The following is an 18,233-nucleotide window of genomic DNA, read 5'->3' as shown; positions in this document are numbered from 1 at the left end:
CAAATTAGATTGTGATGATGTTTGTACAACTCTAAATAAATTTAAAATTACAAACTTTATACTTTAAATGGGTAAATTGTATGGTATGTGAATTATATGTTAATGATACTTTTAAGGTATGATTAGATTTCTGTTTTGGGAACATCAGTCTGGTAGCAGTGTGGGAAAAATTAAAGGAGTGTACCAAATCAACACAGTGAAGGAGCTACTTTCACAATCCAGGACGGTGCTGATGACAAGACTGGACTACAGTGGTCATGCTAGAGACGGAGAAAAGTGGACCATATAAGAGGGATTTAGGTGGCATGATATACAGGGGATGATAACTGGGTATCTATTGGGAATAGGGTGAGAAAGGAGTTCAGGTTAGCACCAAGGTCATGGCCAGATGGATAAGTGATTGCATTCACTAAGCTAGAGCATGCTGAAGGAGGACCAAGCTTGCTTTATGGACAGGGTTATCTGTGGATTTAGTTTAGATGGACTTTGGAGACATTCCAGTAAAGATGTTCAGCAAAGAAATACTCGATTAGTATACTCAGAGAAGACAGAGCTGAGGACAGGGATGTGTGGGTTACCAGCATGTTGTGACAATGAAGCTGGGCTTGAGCAAGGTCACCTGGGAGAGAAGAGGCTCTGTTTTAATGGCTTGCCAAGAGGAGGATACGCCTACACAAGGGAAGCCAAAGAAAGGTCTAGAATAGGGGTGTCAAACTCAATCAGAGAAGGGGCCAAAATCTAAAATCCAGCCTAAATCGCGGGCCGAATGGTTTACTGAACAGTCATAAACTGTCATTGTGATGGAAACGCAGCGGAGTGCAGTGATGACAGCGCGGTGCGGGCCACATTGCAAGGCCTGGCGGGACGGATTTGGCCCGCGGGCCTTGTGTTTGACACATGTGGTCTAGAAACATAAGGGGAAAGGCAGGGGAGTGGTGGCAGAGAGGAGTAGTGCTTCAAGATGAGTTCACGACGTCAGTTGATGCTATGAAGTCAACGAAGGTGAGAGCCAGACTGTGTGCATTGGGGTTAGCAGCCTAGTGTCACAGGGGCTGTAATGCATTGGAGTGAGGTGCAGAGCCAGACTGCCATGGGCTGAGAGTGAAGCAGCAAATGAGAGGGGAGGAAATGGAGGTCAGAAGTCTTGGTTGGGTCCCCAGAAGCAGACTCTGGGACAAGAATGCGAGTGCAAGGCATCGATTAAAATGCTCTAAGAAAATATTAGAGGTGAGTAGATGAATGCATGGATGGATGGAGGCCGGGAGAGAGCAATAAATGGGGGAAGAAAGGATAGATTAGATTAGATAGATGATAGATAGATAGATAGATAGATAGATAGATAGATAGATAGATAGATAGATGATAGATAGACAGACAGCCAGATAGATAGATGATAGATAGGAATGTATCTGTGTAGCTGCAGAACAGTTCATCATAGGACTATATCATCATTCAAATCTGACTAGTTCCCTGTTGTTGGATACCAGCTTTCTTCCTTACACCTTGTTATTGCCCTGTCTAGGATCAGACCTAGTTTATGTGTATCTATGCTGTGTGACCATGTCCAGTTTACTTCATGTCTCTGAGCCTCAATTTTCCTCGCCATCAAGGTTGTACATGGACATGCATCTCTGGTGTGTGAAGTACCCACACAAAAGGGGAAGGCTTCCTGTGGATGGCGTGCTCGGGAGCAAGGGCTCTGTTCTACATAGCTTAGTTCAAGGAGGCCAGTTCAAGGGGGGAGGAGCTCAGTCCACACCGCAGTTCATCTTCTACAAACAAGCAGACATAAATCTAGACAGAGAGCAATGCTCTGGAGCTTAGGAGCATGGCACGCTGTGGAGGTAAGGTGCGGGGTATGATTACATCCCTGCTCAACAACGGTACTGGCAAGCCACTCCAGTGTCACCTGAAGAAGGACCTTGGGGAGATAATGGTGCACCTATGAGGCAGAAGCCATGAAGCAGCCCCACCCACCCCCACTGTCCCCCACGCAGAGGGGATATGACCCCGAGATACTGCTAGTGATAACTAAGGACATGCCAGCTCTCCATTCCTGCCCACAATCTCTCCATCAAGGTGAAAGGGCCCCATAGAAAGGTGAGGGGAATCCTGATGGGGCTTCAAAGGGTGTCTGTGCCCCCATAAAAAGTCCCAAATAGTCTCTGGGTGAAGTTGCCAGGAGAGAGACTATCGGTGTCTGAGGTTCCCCTGAAGGAGCCAGCATTGACCCTGGCAGGGTGACTCAGTTGGTTAGAGAATCTTCTCAGTACACCCAGATTGCTGGTTCAATCCCCAGTGAGGATACATATAGGAATCAACCAATGAATGCCTAAATAAGTGGAACAATGTGTATCTCTCTCTCTAACATTAATAAATTGTATAATTGATTTTTTAAAGCCATCCAGATGTACCGAACAACCAGGCTGTTAGAACTGATGCTAGACACCATGGCTAGAAAAAAAGAGAAGGGAGGCCAGAGAATCTACCATGCAAATGCCATATCACCCCCATCCCTGAGAAAGTACCAAACAGCTCAGGGCAGGGGCCAGAGGGAGCACAAGAAGCCCCCAGAGTGACTGTAAATGAGCAAACTTTTTGAGGCAGGAAAATGTTCTAAAATTGGATTGTGGTGATGGTTGCCCAACTCTATAAGTTTATTTAATCTCATTGAATTACACACTTAACAGGGGTGAATTTTATGGTATATAAATGATACTTCAACAATGCTGTTAATTTAAAAAAAGGAAATCAGTGGATGTAAAATTCAAATGGAAAATGTGCTGTCACTGTCATATGCAAACCAAAATAGAAATTGCCAGGATGACTGGTATGTCAGGAGCCAAACAGCTACGTTGCCTACCCTAAGCCAAGGTCAACCAAACTCTGTTCTAAGAATATAGTGATCTTCCTGCCCATACATAGCCAATGCATTCATCTATCCCTGATCATATTTAAGGCACCTGGCACAGTGCTGGGCACACATAAGCCATCAGCTGAGTGCTGTTTCACTGACTGCTCAGGGCAGATGGTCGGTACCAGGCTTGGACACCAGCAGGGCCGAGAAGCAGGAATGTGGCAAGAACCCTGGGTCAACCCAACCGAGCAGCAGAGAGAGGTTTGGAGATCTGACAGCCAGTCAACAAGTCAGGACCAGAGGACAGCTCTGCGGGGCTGGCAGCATTGACCACAAGAGTCTGGAGTCTGATTTCCTAATCCACCAAATCGGTCTGCAATGAGCTTCAATTGCCTGGGCTCCTTCCCAGCTCTGCCACGTGGTCATTTAACCTCCATGTGCCTCAGTTTCCTCATCTGTAAAGCAGTGCTATTTTCATGGCACCAAGACTGGGATCAATGGAGGTAACACCCATCAAATACTTGGAAAACTCTGTGTTAATTATATTATGATTATTCCATAACTCACAAGCCCGAGAAGTGTTAGTGTCTTAGAGAAGATGGCTGCTCACGAGGTTGTTTGTTGTTTGTTTTTTTCAATCAAACTGAAGCAAAAGAAAAAGCAGGGAGAACTTGGAGGAAAAGGGAGAGAGATGAATCATAAAACTCAAAAAGCAGTTCTTATTATCAATACTCTAAGGCAAAACTGTCCTTTTTTCTTCCATGATCCAAAATCAGTTTCAGCATTCAGGGCATGTAGGTGATGGATGATCATGGTGTCCTGCTACGGCGAGTCTGCATTCCTCACCCTTGCTGCCTGCTCCCCAGACTGTCCTGATCCTGAAGGAGAGGTTGTCTGTGCCATTCCAGGAAGATGCTGCTGGTGAGGCAGCAGCACGGGGCTGGTGAGTCACAGGGGAATGAGTGGCAGACAACATCAATTATCCTCACAGTCCCCGCTGCTTCCTGTAAGCGCTGTGGAGGCGGGCACACAGACACACACAGGCACACAAAGGCCAGCTGTCTCCGGTTCTATGTCAAATGCTTGCAAAGGCCCCTGTATGATTAATGGCACTGTATTCTTTTTATTTTACTCATATTTGTATATTCCTGGCAAAGGATAGCACAAAACAATTCCACAAATGATGTAAAGGCATATGGCATAGTTGTCAGAGAGAAAAGGAAGTAGGTGGGAAAATACAGAAGCAGCAACCTAACCTGACAGGATCCACAGAGCTCCCAGGACGGGTGTGTCTAGTCTCATGGCACACCATCCTACCCTCGTTTCCTGAATTTTAGCTTAGGTAAAGGGCTGAAATGATTGATTGATAGCAATGATTAATGAAAATGATACTATAGCAAACACCCTAGATCTTAAAATATTATACTAAACTAGGGGTCCAGTGCACAAATTCATGCACCTTGAAAGGAACTCTAGGCTGCGAGGCTGCGGTGGGCACAGGGACAGGTCTCAGGGCCGCCAGCTGCCGCTCGCACCTACTGGTCCCTCCTGCCTTGGCCCCCAGTCCCATCTGCCAGAAGCCCCGCTCCCACCACTGCTGCTCCCACTCGCTGTCAGTGCCAGCCCCTTGCACCCACTGATGGTGCAGAGCAATTGGGCCAGTTGCCATCAGTGGGCACCAGCAGCAGCTGCTGCCCTGATCACCCCTCAGAAGCAGGAGGAGGTGGAGAAGCCCTCAGGGACAATTGGGACAACAGCTGCCACTCATACCCACTGATCGTGCTGAGAGATCAGGACCAGTGCCAAGTGCCGACAGTGGGTGCAAGTAGCACTTGTTGGCCCCAATTGCTCCTCAGGAGCAGGGTGGGTACATATAATTCAGCCCATCATATGCTAAATATTCTAGTTGGTCCGAAGGTTGTGGGTTATTGTTAAGCTGATTAACATATGCTAAATATTCTGTATGATTTGCATTTTTAGTTTATATTTCTGAATTGCTAGAAAATTTAAAATAAATTCACGTATTACATTAAATTAGCAATTCATAAAAAAACTAATATATTTTTCCTTTTGTCTAAAAATACTTTCAAATAATTTTTTTTTTAAGTGCATCACTATAGGGAAAGCCACAGCAAGGGTGGGCAGCGGAGGAATCATGAGGCTCACCTCTCAGCACCAGACAGCACACTGCAGGGGGTTAGAACTGGGTATTTGACATGAGCACCTTGGCACCCCAACCCACCTTGCCAGGCCAGCCTCAGCCCCCTGCCCAGCCAGGCCTCTGGTTCAAGCCATTCTCTAATCTCATCCAGGCCTTTAATAGTCAACATCCTCCTGCTGGCAGGCACGGTATTTCTGTGGGATGACAATGTCCAGGATACAGCCATGAGGGTTGACAAAGCACAATGGCAAGGAAGGGCGGGCTTTGGCACCACAGGTGTTTATGAATAGAATTAGAAAGTTGGGCATCAATATATTTGGGCAACATAGTGGCCGGTTTTTCACTATTTTGGTGAATATGGAACTTGCAGTATCACTGAAAGTTACTACTTGTTCCAATCAATGGCACACACACACTTTCTGAGCAGCACTTCAAAACATAGGAAGAAGTGGAAAATTGGGTCTCTGAATGGTTTGCCTCAAAACAAGAAAAGTTTTATTAGGACGGTGTGCACAAATTACCTGAAAGATGAGGAAATGTGTAGCTAGCGATGGATATTACTTTGAATAAAGCACTTCTGATGTTTCTCTTGAAATAATTGTGTTTTCTTTGATTACAAAATCTGTCATTAACTGGTATACCTAGTAAATCAACCAACTTTTTTCTTTTTGAAAGTGTAGTATTAAAAGATAGCATTTTACAAGTCACTTAAGATGGTTTGGGTTAAAGCCTCAGCCAGCATGGCTCAGTGGTTGGGCATTGACCTAGGAATCAGATCACAGTTCAAATCCCGGTGAGGACACATGTGCGGGCTCAATCCCCAGTTTGGGGCATGCAGGAGGCTGCCAATCAATGTTTCTCTCTCCCCCCTTTCCTCTCTCTTCCTCTCCAAAATCAACAAAAAATTATTTAAAAACAAATATTTTTAAAAAGATGGTTTGGGTTAGAGAGGAATTTTCTGAAAAGAGATTCTACATACTTAATTTCATATTCTGCTGTGACATCTGACATTCTAGGACTGAAATTATTTAAAATTTATTAAAATGGAACCAGCCTTTAGTTTTTTCTGAAATGTTTATTCCAAATCAATAAGCTACATATTCACCTGACACTATTTCAATATCACAATTATCAACATCTCTCCTTTGAAAAACTGAGCCTTCTTTTTCTAAGTACAACTTTTTAAAACCACTGCAAAGCAAACAATTATTCTGAAGCTAAAGTATCAGAAACAAATTCCACCCACTGTTTTAATTTTTGAATCACAACATCTGATAGAGGTTCCATTTAATGTCTTACATGGTTTTATTTCTTGGCAGCTTTTCCTAACTATGATAAACTATAATGAAGACAGAAGCATTCAAAACATAATATATAGAAGACCACTAGTAAAAGTTCAAAACCAAATATCTTCAAATGTAATGTTTGTGATATGACCAAAAACTGTGAGTCCATCTTCAACATGCCCATTGCCCAACAGACCCCTGTTCATGTTTTTTATTTTAGTTTTGTTTTTTTTTTGTCTTTTGATGCTTACAGTGAGAAACCAAGAAAATTATATGACATATAAAAAACATAATACCTATATTTTCTTAGTCTTAAGTTGAACACATCTTCATCAGTGCAATATTACTTTTAATAATGCTCAAATAACAATAGACAAGTGATACATATGAAAAGACTGTATTACACAAGCAATATTTTTAGCATCACAAATAAGTTGCACACAAGCATAAAAACCTACAAGTCTTAACTCACCTCATTAAGTTCTCATGTAATTAGTTGAGAATACTATTATCTTAAGCATTCTAAGTTTTTTCATTTTTCGAATATAGACAACTTTTGATAGAAAGGATTATCAATATTTTTCAATAAGCTACCAACATACACATACACACACACACACACACACATCAGTGCAAGCCATCAAAACAAAGGATCCTAATTTGGAAGTGAAACAGAACTGCTTCCTCATTTCAACAGCTAACTAGAAGACTAAATACTTTGAGGGTAAGCTACCCAAGACAAGTTACCCAGCTGCACTTGCTGTGCTTTCTTCTTTACTATTAAATCAGAACCCTCTATTGCTATTTTATTCCATGCAGCACCAACCAAACTTCATTTTTATCTAATAAAAAATAAATGAATAGCCCAGCCAGTGTGGCTCAGCAGTTTAGCATCAATCCATGAACCAGGAGATAAGTGTTCGATTCCAGGTCAGGGCACATACCTGGGTTACCAGCTCAAACCCCAGTAGGGGGTGAGCAGAAGGCAGCTGACAATGACTCTCATCATTAACCTCTCTTTCTCTCCCTCTCCTTTACTCTCTCTGAAATCAATATATATATATTAATGTATAAAAGAAGACACTGTCAGGCATATATTCACGAAGTCTTATTTTCTTAAAACGTAAGTGTGGGTATATTTATTTCTTTCAAATGCATACAAGACAATAATTACACAGCAACAAAGCTTTTGTTCAACAATGATTTGATTCATAAGCATTTGAAATTTACATAATTTCACATTCATAACCTTACATTTTTTAAATACTGTAAGTAAAAAAGACCCCCAAAATAACCAATTCTTATATTTCCTATTTATCCCTCTATACATCCAAACTTTATAAAGTTACAAACGGAACATTATACAGAACATATAAATCATGTTTAAAAACTTGAGGTTTTAAAATCACTGTTCCCCGTATGATTCAGGAGACTCATCATGCCGACAAGTGCAGTCCTGGGGGTAAAGGAAACTGCAGGAGGGGAAGAAAGAAGAGACAGACACAGGTTTGCTGTCTTAATATTTTACTCGTCCTGCCAGTTAAAAATGGTGATGTCATGAGAAGTAACAGTTTAGGTTTAGTATGAGGAATGGAGTTTGCCTCACAGTTTGAGACGTGCATTTCAAGTATTTTCCTATTTGATCTGAGCTCCCTGCAGCAACCTAATGCCCAAGAGAATAATTATTTCCTTCCATACATTCGCTCAATGTCCGCCTGGTAATGTGTTTTAAGCTCTTTGCGTTTCAGCTTGAAGGCATCTGTCACCAGACCAGTTTCTGGCGTCCACGGTTCAGGGCTCAAACGAATTTTCACTGGAATTTCAAACTTTTCCAGACTTGCTGAGATGGTGTGGGAAAAAAATACAAATGCAAAGTCATGAAAAATGTAGCACTGAAATTCCTATCAAAGAGTCCTGAGCACCCATCAAAATGCATGAACAACCACCCATGAATCTCACTTCCAATCAAGTTATCCCTCAGAAATGCTAGTCTGACTTCCAGAGTCCCAACCCTGCCACCAGACCCAATAACCATGTACACCAACTCCTTACAGTAAGTTTCTTAATCTATATAACCCACTGGGTCTGTGCTGTAAACTTGAGCCCTGTGATTTGGATTAGGAATGAAGTTGGATGCCTTTTTCACATCACATATAAAAATTAACTCCAAGCGGAGTAAGACCTGAACGTATGAGTGAAAACTATAAAACACTGGGGGTAGCTTTGTGACCTAGATTAGGCGATAGTTTATCAGATGTGACACCAAACGTATAAACAACAGAAGAAAATTTTAAATAAACTGTATCTTATCAAAATTTAGAACTGTTGTGCTTTAAAGGATGCCATCAAAAAATTAAAAAACAGCCGAAACCAGTTTGGCTCAGTGGTAGAGCGTCAGTCTGCGGACTGAAAGGTCCCATCAATTCCGGTCAGGGGCATGTACATTGGTTGTGGGCACATCCCCGGTAGGGAGTGTGCAAGAGGCAGCTGGTCAATGTTTCTCCCTCATCGACGTTTCTAGCTCTCTATCCCTCTCTCCTCCTCTCTGTAAAAAATCAATAAAATACATTTTTTAAATTAAAAAACAATCAATAGAAGAGGAGAAAATATTTACAACTCACACACCTAATAATGGACTTAGAATAAATAACTGATAAGACTCAATAATAAAAAGATAAATAACTTCATTAAAAAATGGGCAAAGGAGCTAAATAGACATTTTCCCAGAGAAGCTATACAATGGCCAACAAGTACATGAAAAGATGCTCCATATCATGAGCCATAAATCAAAATCACAATGAAATACCACTCCACACCCCTAGGATAGCTATCAAAAGGACGGACAATAACAAGTATTGGCAAGGATGCACTGGAAGCCTCATACAACATTAATGGGAATGTAAAATGGTGCTACCATTTTAGAAAATAATTTGGGAAAAAATATTCTATAAAATAGTCTGATAGATTCTCAAAAGGTCCAACAAAGTTAACACAGGCTCAGCAACTCCTAGGTATTTACTCAAGAGAAATAAATGCATCCACACAAAAACTTGTATAAAATGTTCATAGCAGCATTATTCAGAACAGCTCAAAGTGTTCTTTCTATAACTCCCAGTACAGAAAGTGTAGAGAAGAATATCAGACAATTCCCTGGGGGCTGTGCTGGCCAGGACACTGAGCAGGGCTTTGGAAACAGTGAGAAAAACCGAGAAAATGAAGCTGCACGATGAGAACATTCTGAGGCATGTGCATCATGGGATGGATGACCTGTGTGTTGCAGGGTCTTAAAGGGGAACTGAGAAGTCTGTTCTAATAATGGTAGGAAACTATAATTGGTTTCCTATGCCTTGTAATATAATAGGATGATTTAAGTGCTCTCATCCCACCTCAGTTCACAGAATCTAAGAAAGAATCCCTCACCTGAAATAGCAGCTTCAGACAGCACTCTGAGTACCTCATTTTCCATATCACAGCTGTTGCACAGCTCCTCCCACGTCCCTTTAAGTCCTTTCTTTCGAGCAAGTTCTGTTAGCTCCTTTTGATTTGGCACAACAAATCCAATGACGTAAGAATGGTAACTGAAATAGACAAAGGATAACTTAGCAAGGTCATTGAATGGCACACCATTTAACTGACTTTGATTACACTGACATTTTAGTAACCAATCCTTCTCTGCTTTACAGAAAATGCATGAGGCATACCGGGCACTGGCATACTGAGTTCTGCAACAGCCACCTTTTCTGTCTGACTCAGCACATCCCAAGGCTTTGGCAGAGTTCTTTGCTAAATAAACCTTATTTCATGATCATTTTCAAATATACACATGAATAGAGCCATGTATACATTTTAAAAAGAAAATTCATCTTTTAAAAAAATCAGTAATTCACATTAACAGGTTAAACAAAACTAAAAGGTAATGTAAATAAGTTTTATCTAAAGCAAGTTGGCAATAAATCAACGCAATGTGATTATGCTGATTTTCATTTGTTGTCATGAGAATTTGTTGAAAGAGGAACCAAGCCGAGCCGGCGTGGCTCCGTGGTTAAGTGTCAACCTATGAATCAGGAGGTCATGGTTTGATTCTTGGTCAGGGCACATGCACAGGTTGCTGGCTCTGTCCCCGGTGGGGCCGTGCTGATCAACGACTGCTTCTCATCATTGATATTTCTATCTCTCTCTCCCTCTCCCTTCCTCTCTGAAATCAATAAAAATATATTTTTTTTAAAAGAAAAGAAAGAGGAGCCAAGTTGTCTTCTAAAGGCAGGAACGTCATAACATAGCAACAACAGCAGGAAGAGAAGGGCAATTCTGGTTAATAACACACAAGTAGAAGCCAGATCTATGGCTTCATTAACAAAAATAATTAAAGGGCCAAATCATTTATATATAAATGTAATAAATCTAACTGGGGCTATACCTCAAAGTCTGTTTCAAAAATGGATTTTCTGATACCAGAGCTTATTTTTTCATAATCCTATATGATAAAAGCATAATATGCAAATTCACCAAATAGCGGAATGACCGGTCACTGTGGAGCACACTGACCACTAAGAGGCAGACACTCAATGCAAAAGCTGCCTCCTGGTGGTCAGTGCCTTAGCTAGAAGCTGGCTCACGGCTGACAAGTGCAGCGGCAGTGGCAGGAGCCTCTCCCACCTCTGCTGTAGGTGGACATCCCCCGAGAAGTCCATACTATAAGAGGTACAGGCTTGGCTGAGGGACAACCCCTCCACCTCAGTCAATGAATCTTGTGCACCGGGCCTCTAGTGTTATCTAATAATAGACAAACATGTAAATTGACCCTATATCTCTGCTACGCTACCAGCCAATCAGGAGTGATATGCAAATTAATCAAACGAAGATGGAGGTCAATTTGCAATACAGGCACCAAATGACGGGGGTGGGGGTGGGGTGCTTGCATCATCACCATGGTGTTCTGCCCCACCCCTGGTCTCTCAGGGTCTCTGGGCAGCATGGGAAGGTGGGGCTAGGCCAGAATGAAAAGGCAGTGCCAGCAGCCAGAGAAAGGAAAGCCCATTCTAGCACGAATCTTCGTGCATCGGGCTTCTAGTTATTATACAAACTGCTGTAGTCAGGTTCCTAGGCTGGCCATACAACACTTGGTCATTACATTGGAGAATAATTACAGCATGTACTACTGCCAGGGAAAGTGTAATCAGAACACCAATCTAAAATCCAACACATTTTCACTTTGGTTGCAGGCTCCTCCCTGGCCTGAGCCCTGGACAGGCTCATGCAGGAGGCAACCAATCAATGTGTTTCTTTCACATCAATGTTTCCCTCTGTCTTTGCCTCTCTATTCCACTATACCACTCTTCCTAAAAATCAATGGAAAAAATATAGGTAAATAAAATCCAACATATTTTCTGAGAATGCATCTCTAGGATTTTAACTTTAAACTCCCCTTCCCAGCTGCCTCTAAGTCAGTAGTCAGCAAACTGCGGCTCGCGAGCCACGGTTTGCCTCTCTGTTGACTAATGAGTTTGCCCACACTACTCTAAGTCATCATGGGCTTTAACAAAGCCTAAGGAAGAAGCCCTCAGCCCTGATCAGGATCCCAAGCAGGCTAACACCCCCAATTCCTTTCTTTACTCCCTTTCCTCTGGGCTGGCTCTGGGAAGCCGCCCTGTGCAGAGGGACAGGTAGCTAGAGGTCCCAAGGCGGCAGGAAGGAGGACTTTCTCTTCTTCACCTCCCTACCACAGAAGACACTGCAGTGAGATATAAAGCAGAAAACAGACACAGAGGAAGATGAAGATGGAAGCATGAAAAGGGAAGAATCGGTGGGTGAATGGCTGTAATGAGAAGAGGTTGTTCTCAGAGACAACAGATAAGAAGGAAGAATTCTTGGTACAATTTTACAAAGAAGACCCATATACCAAGGAAATGCCAATAGCGCACCAAATGTTCTAAGTAAAAGTTGCATGAATCCTACTTTCTTACCTGTTTGCATATGCACAAATGTTATCTATTAGTGGAAGATTCTTCAAAGCTGCCTCTACTTTCCCAAGAGAAACATATTCTCCTGCCTGGAGTTTTACCAGGTCCTTTTTACGATCTGTGCAAGACAAGGCCGGGAGAGGGATATATGGCAGGATAACATTAATAACACCTTTAAGACACATAAATACTGGCCATTCTCTAAGCAGTTTGCTACCAATTAAGTTCATTAAAATACTTATGCTAAAAATAAAAGTATGTAATAAAACTAAGTCCTAATTTTGACATTATTATATATATATATTTTCTTTCTTTTTTTTAATTAGCTCCTAAATAAGGGCTCTCCCCTCATCAGGGTTTTGGTTATATTCCACTGAACAGGTATGTTCCTGGTATATATTAATACCAGGGAGGTAAAGAATATACTCAGTGCCACCTGAACAATCACTCTACCTGGAGAGATTCATGTTGCAAAAACCTCTCTCTCCAATGAGCTATGGTAGTGCTGCGTTAAGACTCTCCCACCTGCTGCTTTGGAAAATATTCCTGCCAGGGATACCTGAGCTGAGTCTTGTGGAAAGATTGAGCAACAGTCAAGTGGACCAGTGCTGGCAGAGAAAAGAGATGTGCCAGCTCAAGTTACCTCAGTAGAGAAGGAAGAAACCACCGGAAGTGGAGATGAAAGTGCAGAGGTGAACCAGGCCACATAGCAGGCGAACTGAGCCTCTAGGAGCCACTAACAGGTGTCACCAGGAAGTGGCCCATTGGGGTCAGCATTTATATGATCACAGAAGGGGCAACCTAACATACTACCAGGAGAAGAGAAACAGAGAGAATGCTCTTGAGGCCTATGTCAGGTCAATCAATGAGCTGTGGGTTAGATATGGGGAGCTGACTAAGCATCTTCTCCTAGGCCTCCAGTCATGACTGGGCGAGAAATGCCAGTGATTGAGGAATAGAACCTCAGGGAGGAGCAGGAGAAGGTATCTGCCACCCCATCAAGCTGTCAGGCCTTCCTTTGATCTCACAGGTGAGGCAAGGTCATGTCCTGACAGGAGAGAGAACATGTCCAATAACTTCTAGACATCAAAGAAGTCACAAAAAACAATGTTCCCTATCACAAATCTGACCCTTTAAGGGTTAACTAATAATAAGATATCACTGCTGCTGAACAGATATTATCTGTCTCACTTTATAATTCCACACACCCCGAACTATAAACTTTTATATTCTATGGATGATGCAACAGGCCATACCAACATTTCATAAATATACATTCTTACATTATTAAGCAGTTTCTCTAAATATACCCACCATGTTCACAAAAAAATAGGAGACACTCACCAATAATCTTTAAACAACCATCAGGATCGAACTCCCCAATGTCTCCAGTACAGAGCCACCTCTGCCCGTTTTCATCTTCAAAGAAATCAGCCTTTGTTTTTGCTTCATTTTTGTAGTATCCCATTGTCACATTCGGGCCACCAATAAGAATTTCACCCCTGGGATGTGGTTTATCGGTATTAAAGTATCCACCTAATAAGCAGAATAATTTAGAGTTAATTTGGAATTTTTATCCCTCTATGCATCATGTGAAAATTTGAAACTGTTATTTTCTAAACAGGGAAATCTGATTTCAATGCAATTAGAATTTCCCAAAGGAAATAAGGCAGATACTATGAATTAACAAAATTCATCTATGTAAAAAACTGAAGTTTTAGGTACGAAACTCCAGTTGCTTAAACGAAGTACTTATGCTTTTAAACTACTATTCTGAGGAGAAAATTATTCAAAAATCTAACATCTATTGTATAAAATAATTACATCACTACACAGGTAAACTTTAAAAATTCTGTAGAGATTCTTAAATATCATACTAATAAAAGTAGTAAATCATGTATTTAATAAGAGAATAATAAATTTCTGTATCAAATTCCTACATATTTACAAGATGTTTTCTTACAGATAATTTCAGAATATTCAAGTTTAAATTTATTAAACGTATTCAATAAAAAATTACATCTCAGCCTTAGAATTTTTATCTTTACTTTCTATAAAAGAAAAAAAAAGCATTCAAACAAATCATAAATAATATTTACATGTTAACAGGGTCAAATAAAAACTTTCAAATGGTTGGAGCATCATCCGATAACCAAAAAAAGGTTGCACATACCTAGGTTGTGGGTTCAGTCCCTGGTTGGGGTACAACTAATCAATGTTTCTCTCTTTCCTCTGTCCTCTCCCAAAAATCAATTAAGAAACAAAACCTCAGGTGAGGATTTTTTAAAAAGTAATTAATATTTAAGTGCATACAACAACAGATTTTTAGGAAATTATAGTAAAAATTTCCTTCTGATAATTCTGAAGACCTTGTGGAAAAGATGACAAAAGAAAAAATATGTAAAATTTTATTAATTTTTTAAATATCTTTTATTGACCATCTACAAAGAGGAAGGGAGATGAACAGAGAGTCAGAAACATCAATGAGAGAGAGAGAGACATCAATCCGCTATCTCCTGCACACTCCCTACTGGGTATGTGCCCACAACCAAGGTACATGCCCTTGACCAGAATCAAACTTGGGACTCTTGAGTCTGCAGGCTGACATTCTACCCACTGAGCCAAATCAATAAGGGCTAAATTTTATTAATTTGATTCTATAAAAGTTATGATTATGCCTGACATATTTATTTAGAACATTTTTGCCATAATTGTTACTTGTATTTACTAATAATAAGCAAAATAAAAAATTACAATTCTTCAGGATCATCTTTGAATCAAGCAAAGTAAATGCACCCATACCGCTGTAGATAAAATATACCTATTAATAAGGGACAAAAATGAGCATTTTGAGTATTCTAAATAAGGAAGAAAATGAAGCACAATACTAATTTTTAAAAATACATTTTTATTTATTTCAGAGAGGATGGGGGAGAGAGAGAAACACCAATGATGCCGAGATTGGTTTGGCTCAGTGGATGGAGCATCGGCTTGGGGACTGAAGGGTCCCGGGTTCGATTCCGGTCAAGGGCATGTACCTTGGTTGCGGGCGCATCCCCAGTAGGGGGTGTGCAAGAGGCAGCTGATCGATGACTCTCTCTCATCGATGTTTCTAACTCTCTATCTCTCTCCCTTCCTCTCTGTACAAAAAATCAATAAAATATATTTAAAAAAGAAAAGAAACACCAATGATGAGAATCATTGACTGGCTGCTTCCTGCACGCCCCACACTGGGAATCAAGCCCACAACCCAAGCATGTGCCCTGACCAGGAATCAAATCGTGACCTCTGGGTTCATAGGTCGACACTCAAACACTAAACTATACTGGCTGCCAGGCAGCACAATACTAATTTTAAAGTTAATTCTATACGCATTAATGTTTTGTGGTTAAAATATGTTATTACCTTCCTCCCAGTTCTTTAATTTGATTTCACAGCAAACTAATGGTGCTCCCACTCTGCCGGTATTGTAGTCCCACACTAAAAGACAAATGAAAAAAAGTCTTGGTTACAGTAGTTAATAAATGGCTTCATTTTTTTAAATTACCAAAAACAATGATTTATCTCAAAGTTTAGATATCCCCAGAGAATCCTTAAAAGCAGGTCACAAATTGGTGAACCACAGGCTTGGTGGCCCACAGAGTTTTTCTTTTGTTTTGCTTTGTTTTTTAATCTAAGCTGATTCTTGACACTTAAAAAATCAAGACATTTTACATGTAAGGATGCAATCTCCAGGAACAATGGGCCCACATTCCCAGCACATCAGTAATTACAGTCCCCATCAGAGGGCAGGCACATAGCCCGCTCCAGGTCCCCAGCTTCCTCACCTGCCACTTTTTTTTTACACCAGGGCCTGTTTCTCTCGTTAAGAAGCTGCCTGGTTCATGATTTTATAGCACCCCATCTTAAGAAATGAAGACCTCAGAAGCCTCCCTACATAGCAGTTATGCCACCACACCCTATTTAAATTCACACAGTGAGAGTTCAAAGACCAGGCTGGAGATTAAGATGGCTGATTTTCAAGAATTTGGGAAAAGAACCTACCATTTATCAGAAATAAAATGCCAATATTTAATACTTTACAGAGTTTCATTTATAACAAACCGTAACTGATTCAACACACATTCAATGTGAATCATAAAAAAAGAAATTAAGATTCTCAAGAAAAGAAACCATATATGCATATACTTAAAGAGTGCTTGCTTATTTCCCACAAAACAAAAAAAATGTAAAATACAGATAATATAATTTAAAATAGGAAAATACAGGAGTAATGCAAGATAAACCTGGCATATGAAGAGTACTCAAGGTAAATAAGAAAAAATCAGCCCTAGCTGGTTAGGCTCAGTGGATAGAGCAACAGCCTGAGAACTGGAAGGTCCCAGGTTCGAATACGTTCAAAGACACATGCCCAGGTTGTGGGCTCAATCCCCACTGGGGGGCTTGCAGGAGGCAGCTAATCGAAGATTCTTTCTCATCATTGATGTTTCTATCTCTCTCTCCCTCTCCCTCTCCCTTCCTCTCTGAAATCAATAAAAATATATATATTTTTTAAAAATCAGCAGTGAAGAGGTTCAATATCTATCGGTATCCAGAAAATTCAAAGCAGAAACACAGCTTTCTCTAATAGGGGAAGCAAAGTAACTTCCTCCCATAAAAGGGATACATGAGGCCCTATGGGGTTCACCTGGGAACCACCTGGGGAGCAAGAGGATCTCCTCAACCACATCATCATGGGAAGGATGAAAACTATATTCTCTTGACCTTTCTCTCTATTTTACACCCTACCCCTACCCCCTCACACCACCCCCCTGCAAGAAACATTTCTGAATTTGAGCCTTAATACACATACCTAAACAACTAGACAAAACACATTAATTTTCTACATTACTTAAGAACTGATGTAATAAATATACAGAATACAGCCAATGATTTTTAATAAAACTTCTTTTCCAGAATGCTAATCCTATATAATAAAAGCCTAATATGCAAATTGTCCCCTCCAACGAGGGTTTGACCAGGGGGCGAGGCCAGCTGGCAACAGCCCGCAGCCCTCCCCCTCGGCCAGCTTGGCCCTCCAATGGTTCTCCTGTCAATTGGGGGTGGAGCCGACCCACCAACTGCCCCCGGCCCCTATCCCTGGCTGGCCTTGCCCCCGACCGCCCCCCCCCCACCCTTTTTGGGGGGCAGGGCCAGCCTGCCAACCTCCTGCATCCCCTACCCCCAGCTGGCCTGACCCAACTGGCCAGCCCGCTGAACATCACCAATGCACAAATTTGTGCACCGGGCCTCTAGTTAGTTTATAATATTTCCTAGTTTATAATTTAGTATGAGAAACTCCTCTAGCTGAATTGCTATTAGATATACCTAATACATTCTAAACCCTTATGTCAAGTATCATAAAACATGGGCTTTACCGCTACAGTGCCAGAAACATACATACCATAAACCCTCTTCTACATATTTATAGAAAACAACCCATATCCAAAAATGTGAGTCGGAGTACCCAGCCTCTGCTGGACACTCCACTCTGTGGTAGCACTAACCTTCTGTAATTGTTCCAGCCCCAGCTGACTCAGTGAGCCCATAGCCCTGGCCAACGGAACAGCAAAAGCAGATATTCATGAATCGCTGTGTGGTTGCAGAAAGTGGAGCGCCTCCACACAACAAAAGCTGAATATTTCCTCCCAGCAAGCTCCGAACTTTCTGGAAAATAAACCTAGAAAAATTAATCAGAGAAATTACAGAGTTTTAAAGCTGAATGGAATCCCCCAAATCATTTAGACTTATCTCCCAATTTTGATAGGAGTGCCTTATCCACGGCCACACACCCAATTCAAGAGATTCTCTTAACCCCCTACTTAAATCTTAAATTTTAAAAGTTCAACTAAATAAAGACATGACCTTTTCTTAAAACTTTTTCAATATTTGAATTCAAAACTGTCAGATTTAATTTTATATAATAATGG

The 18,233-nt window shown here is 41.1% G+C and overlaps 1 protein-coding gene across 5 annotated transcripts in view; it reads right to left on the bottom strand.

Moving 5' to 3' along the window:
• Nucleotides 1–7,423: 7,423 nt before the first annotated feature.
• Nucleotides 7,424–18,233, bottom strand: part of ACSL3 (acyl-CoA synthetase long chain family member 3) — a 45,516-nt gene continuing 34,706 nt past the window's right edge. For 3 of the 5 annotated variants that reach the window (XM_036420929.2, XM_036420927.2, XM_036420928.1), the window contains 6 exons: nucleotides 17,811–17,983; nucleotides 15,670–15,744; nucleotides 13,609–13,800; nucleotides 12,268–12,382; nucleotides 9,725–9,882; nucleotides 7,424–8,144 (listed from right to left, as the gene is read on the bottom strand). In XM_036420929.2, coding sequence (XP_036276822.1) covers nucleotides 7,987–8,144; nucleotides 9,725–9,882; nucleotides 12,268–12,382; nucleotides 13,609–13,800; nucleotides 15,670–15,744; nucleotides 17,811–17,983 — 871 coding nt within the window. In that variant the 3' untranslated portion in view covers nucleotides 7,424–7,986. The remainder of the gene's footprint in view (nucleotides 8,145–9,724; nucleotides 9,883–12,267; nucleotides 12,383–13,608; nucleotides 13,801–15,669; nucleotides 15,745–17,810; nucleotides 17,984–18,233) is intronic. The other 2 variants (XR_004984841.2, XM_045575717.1) reach the window with 2 other exon arrangements.

This window comes from Pipistrellus kuhlii, unplaced genomic scaffold (genome assembly GCF_014108245.1).
Source record: "Pipistrellus kuhlii isolate mPipKuh1 unplaced genomic scaffold, mPipKuh1.p scaffold_m20_p_7, whole genome shotgun sequence".
In the NCBI taxonomy this organism is placed as follows: domain Eukaryota; kingdom Metazoa; phylum Chordata; class Mammalia; order Chiroptera; family Vespertilionidae; genus Pipistrellus; species Pipistrellus kuhlii.
The sequence above is the reverse complement of the archived record's forward strand: the minus strand, read 5'-3'. Positions and strand labels throughout refer to the sequence as shown.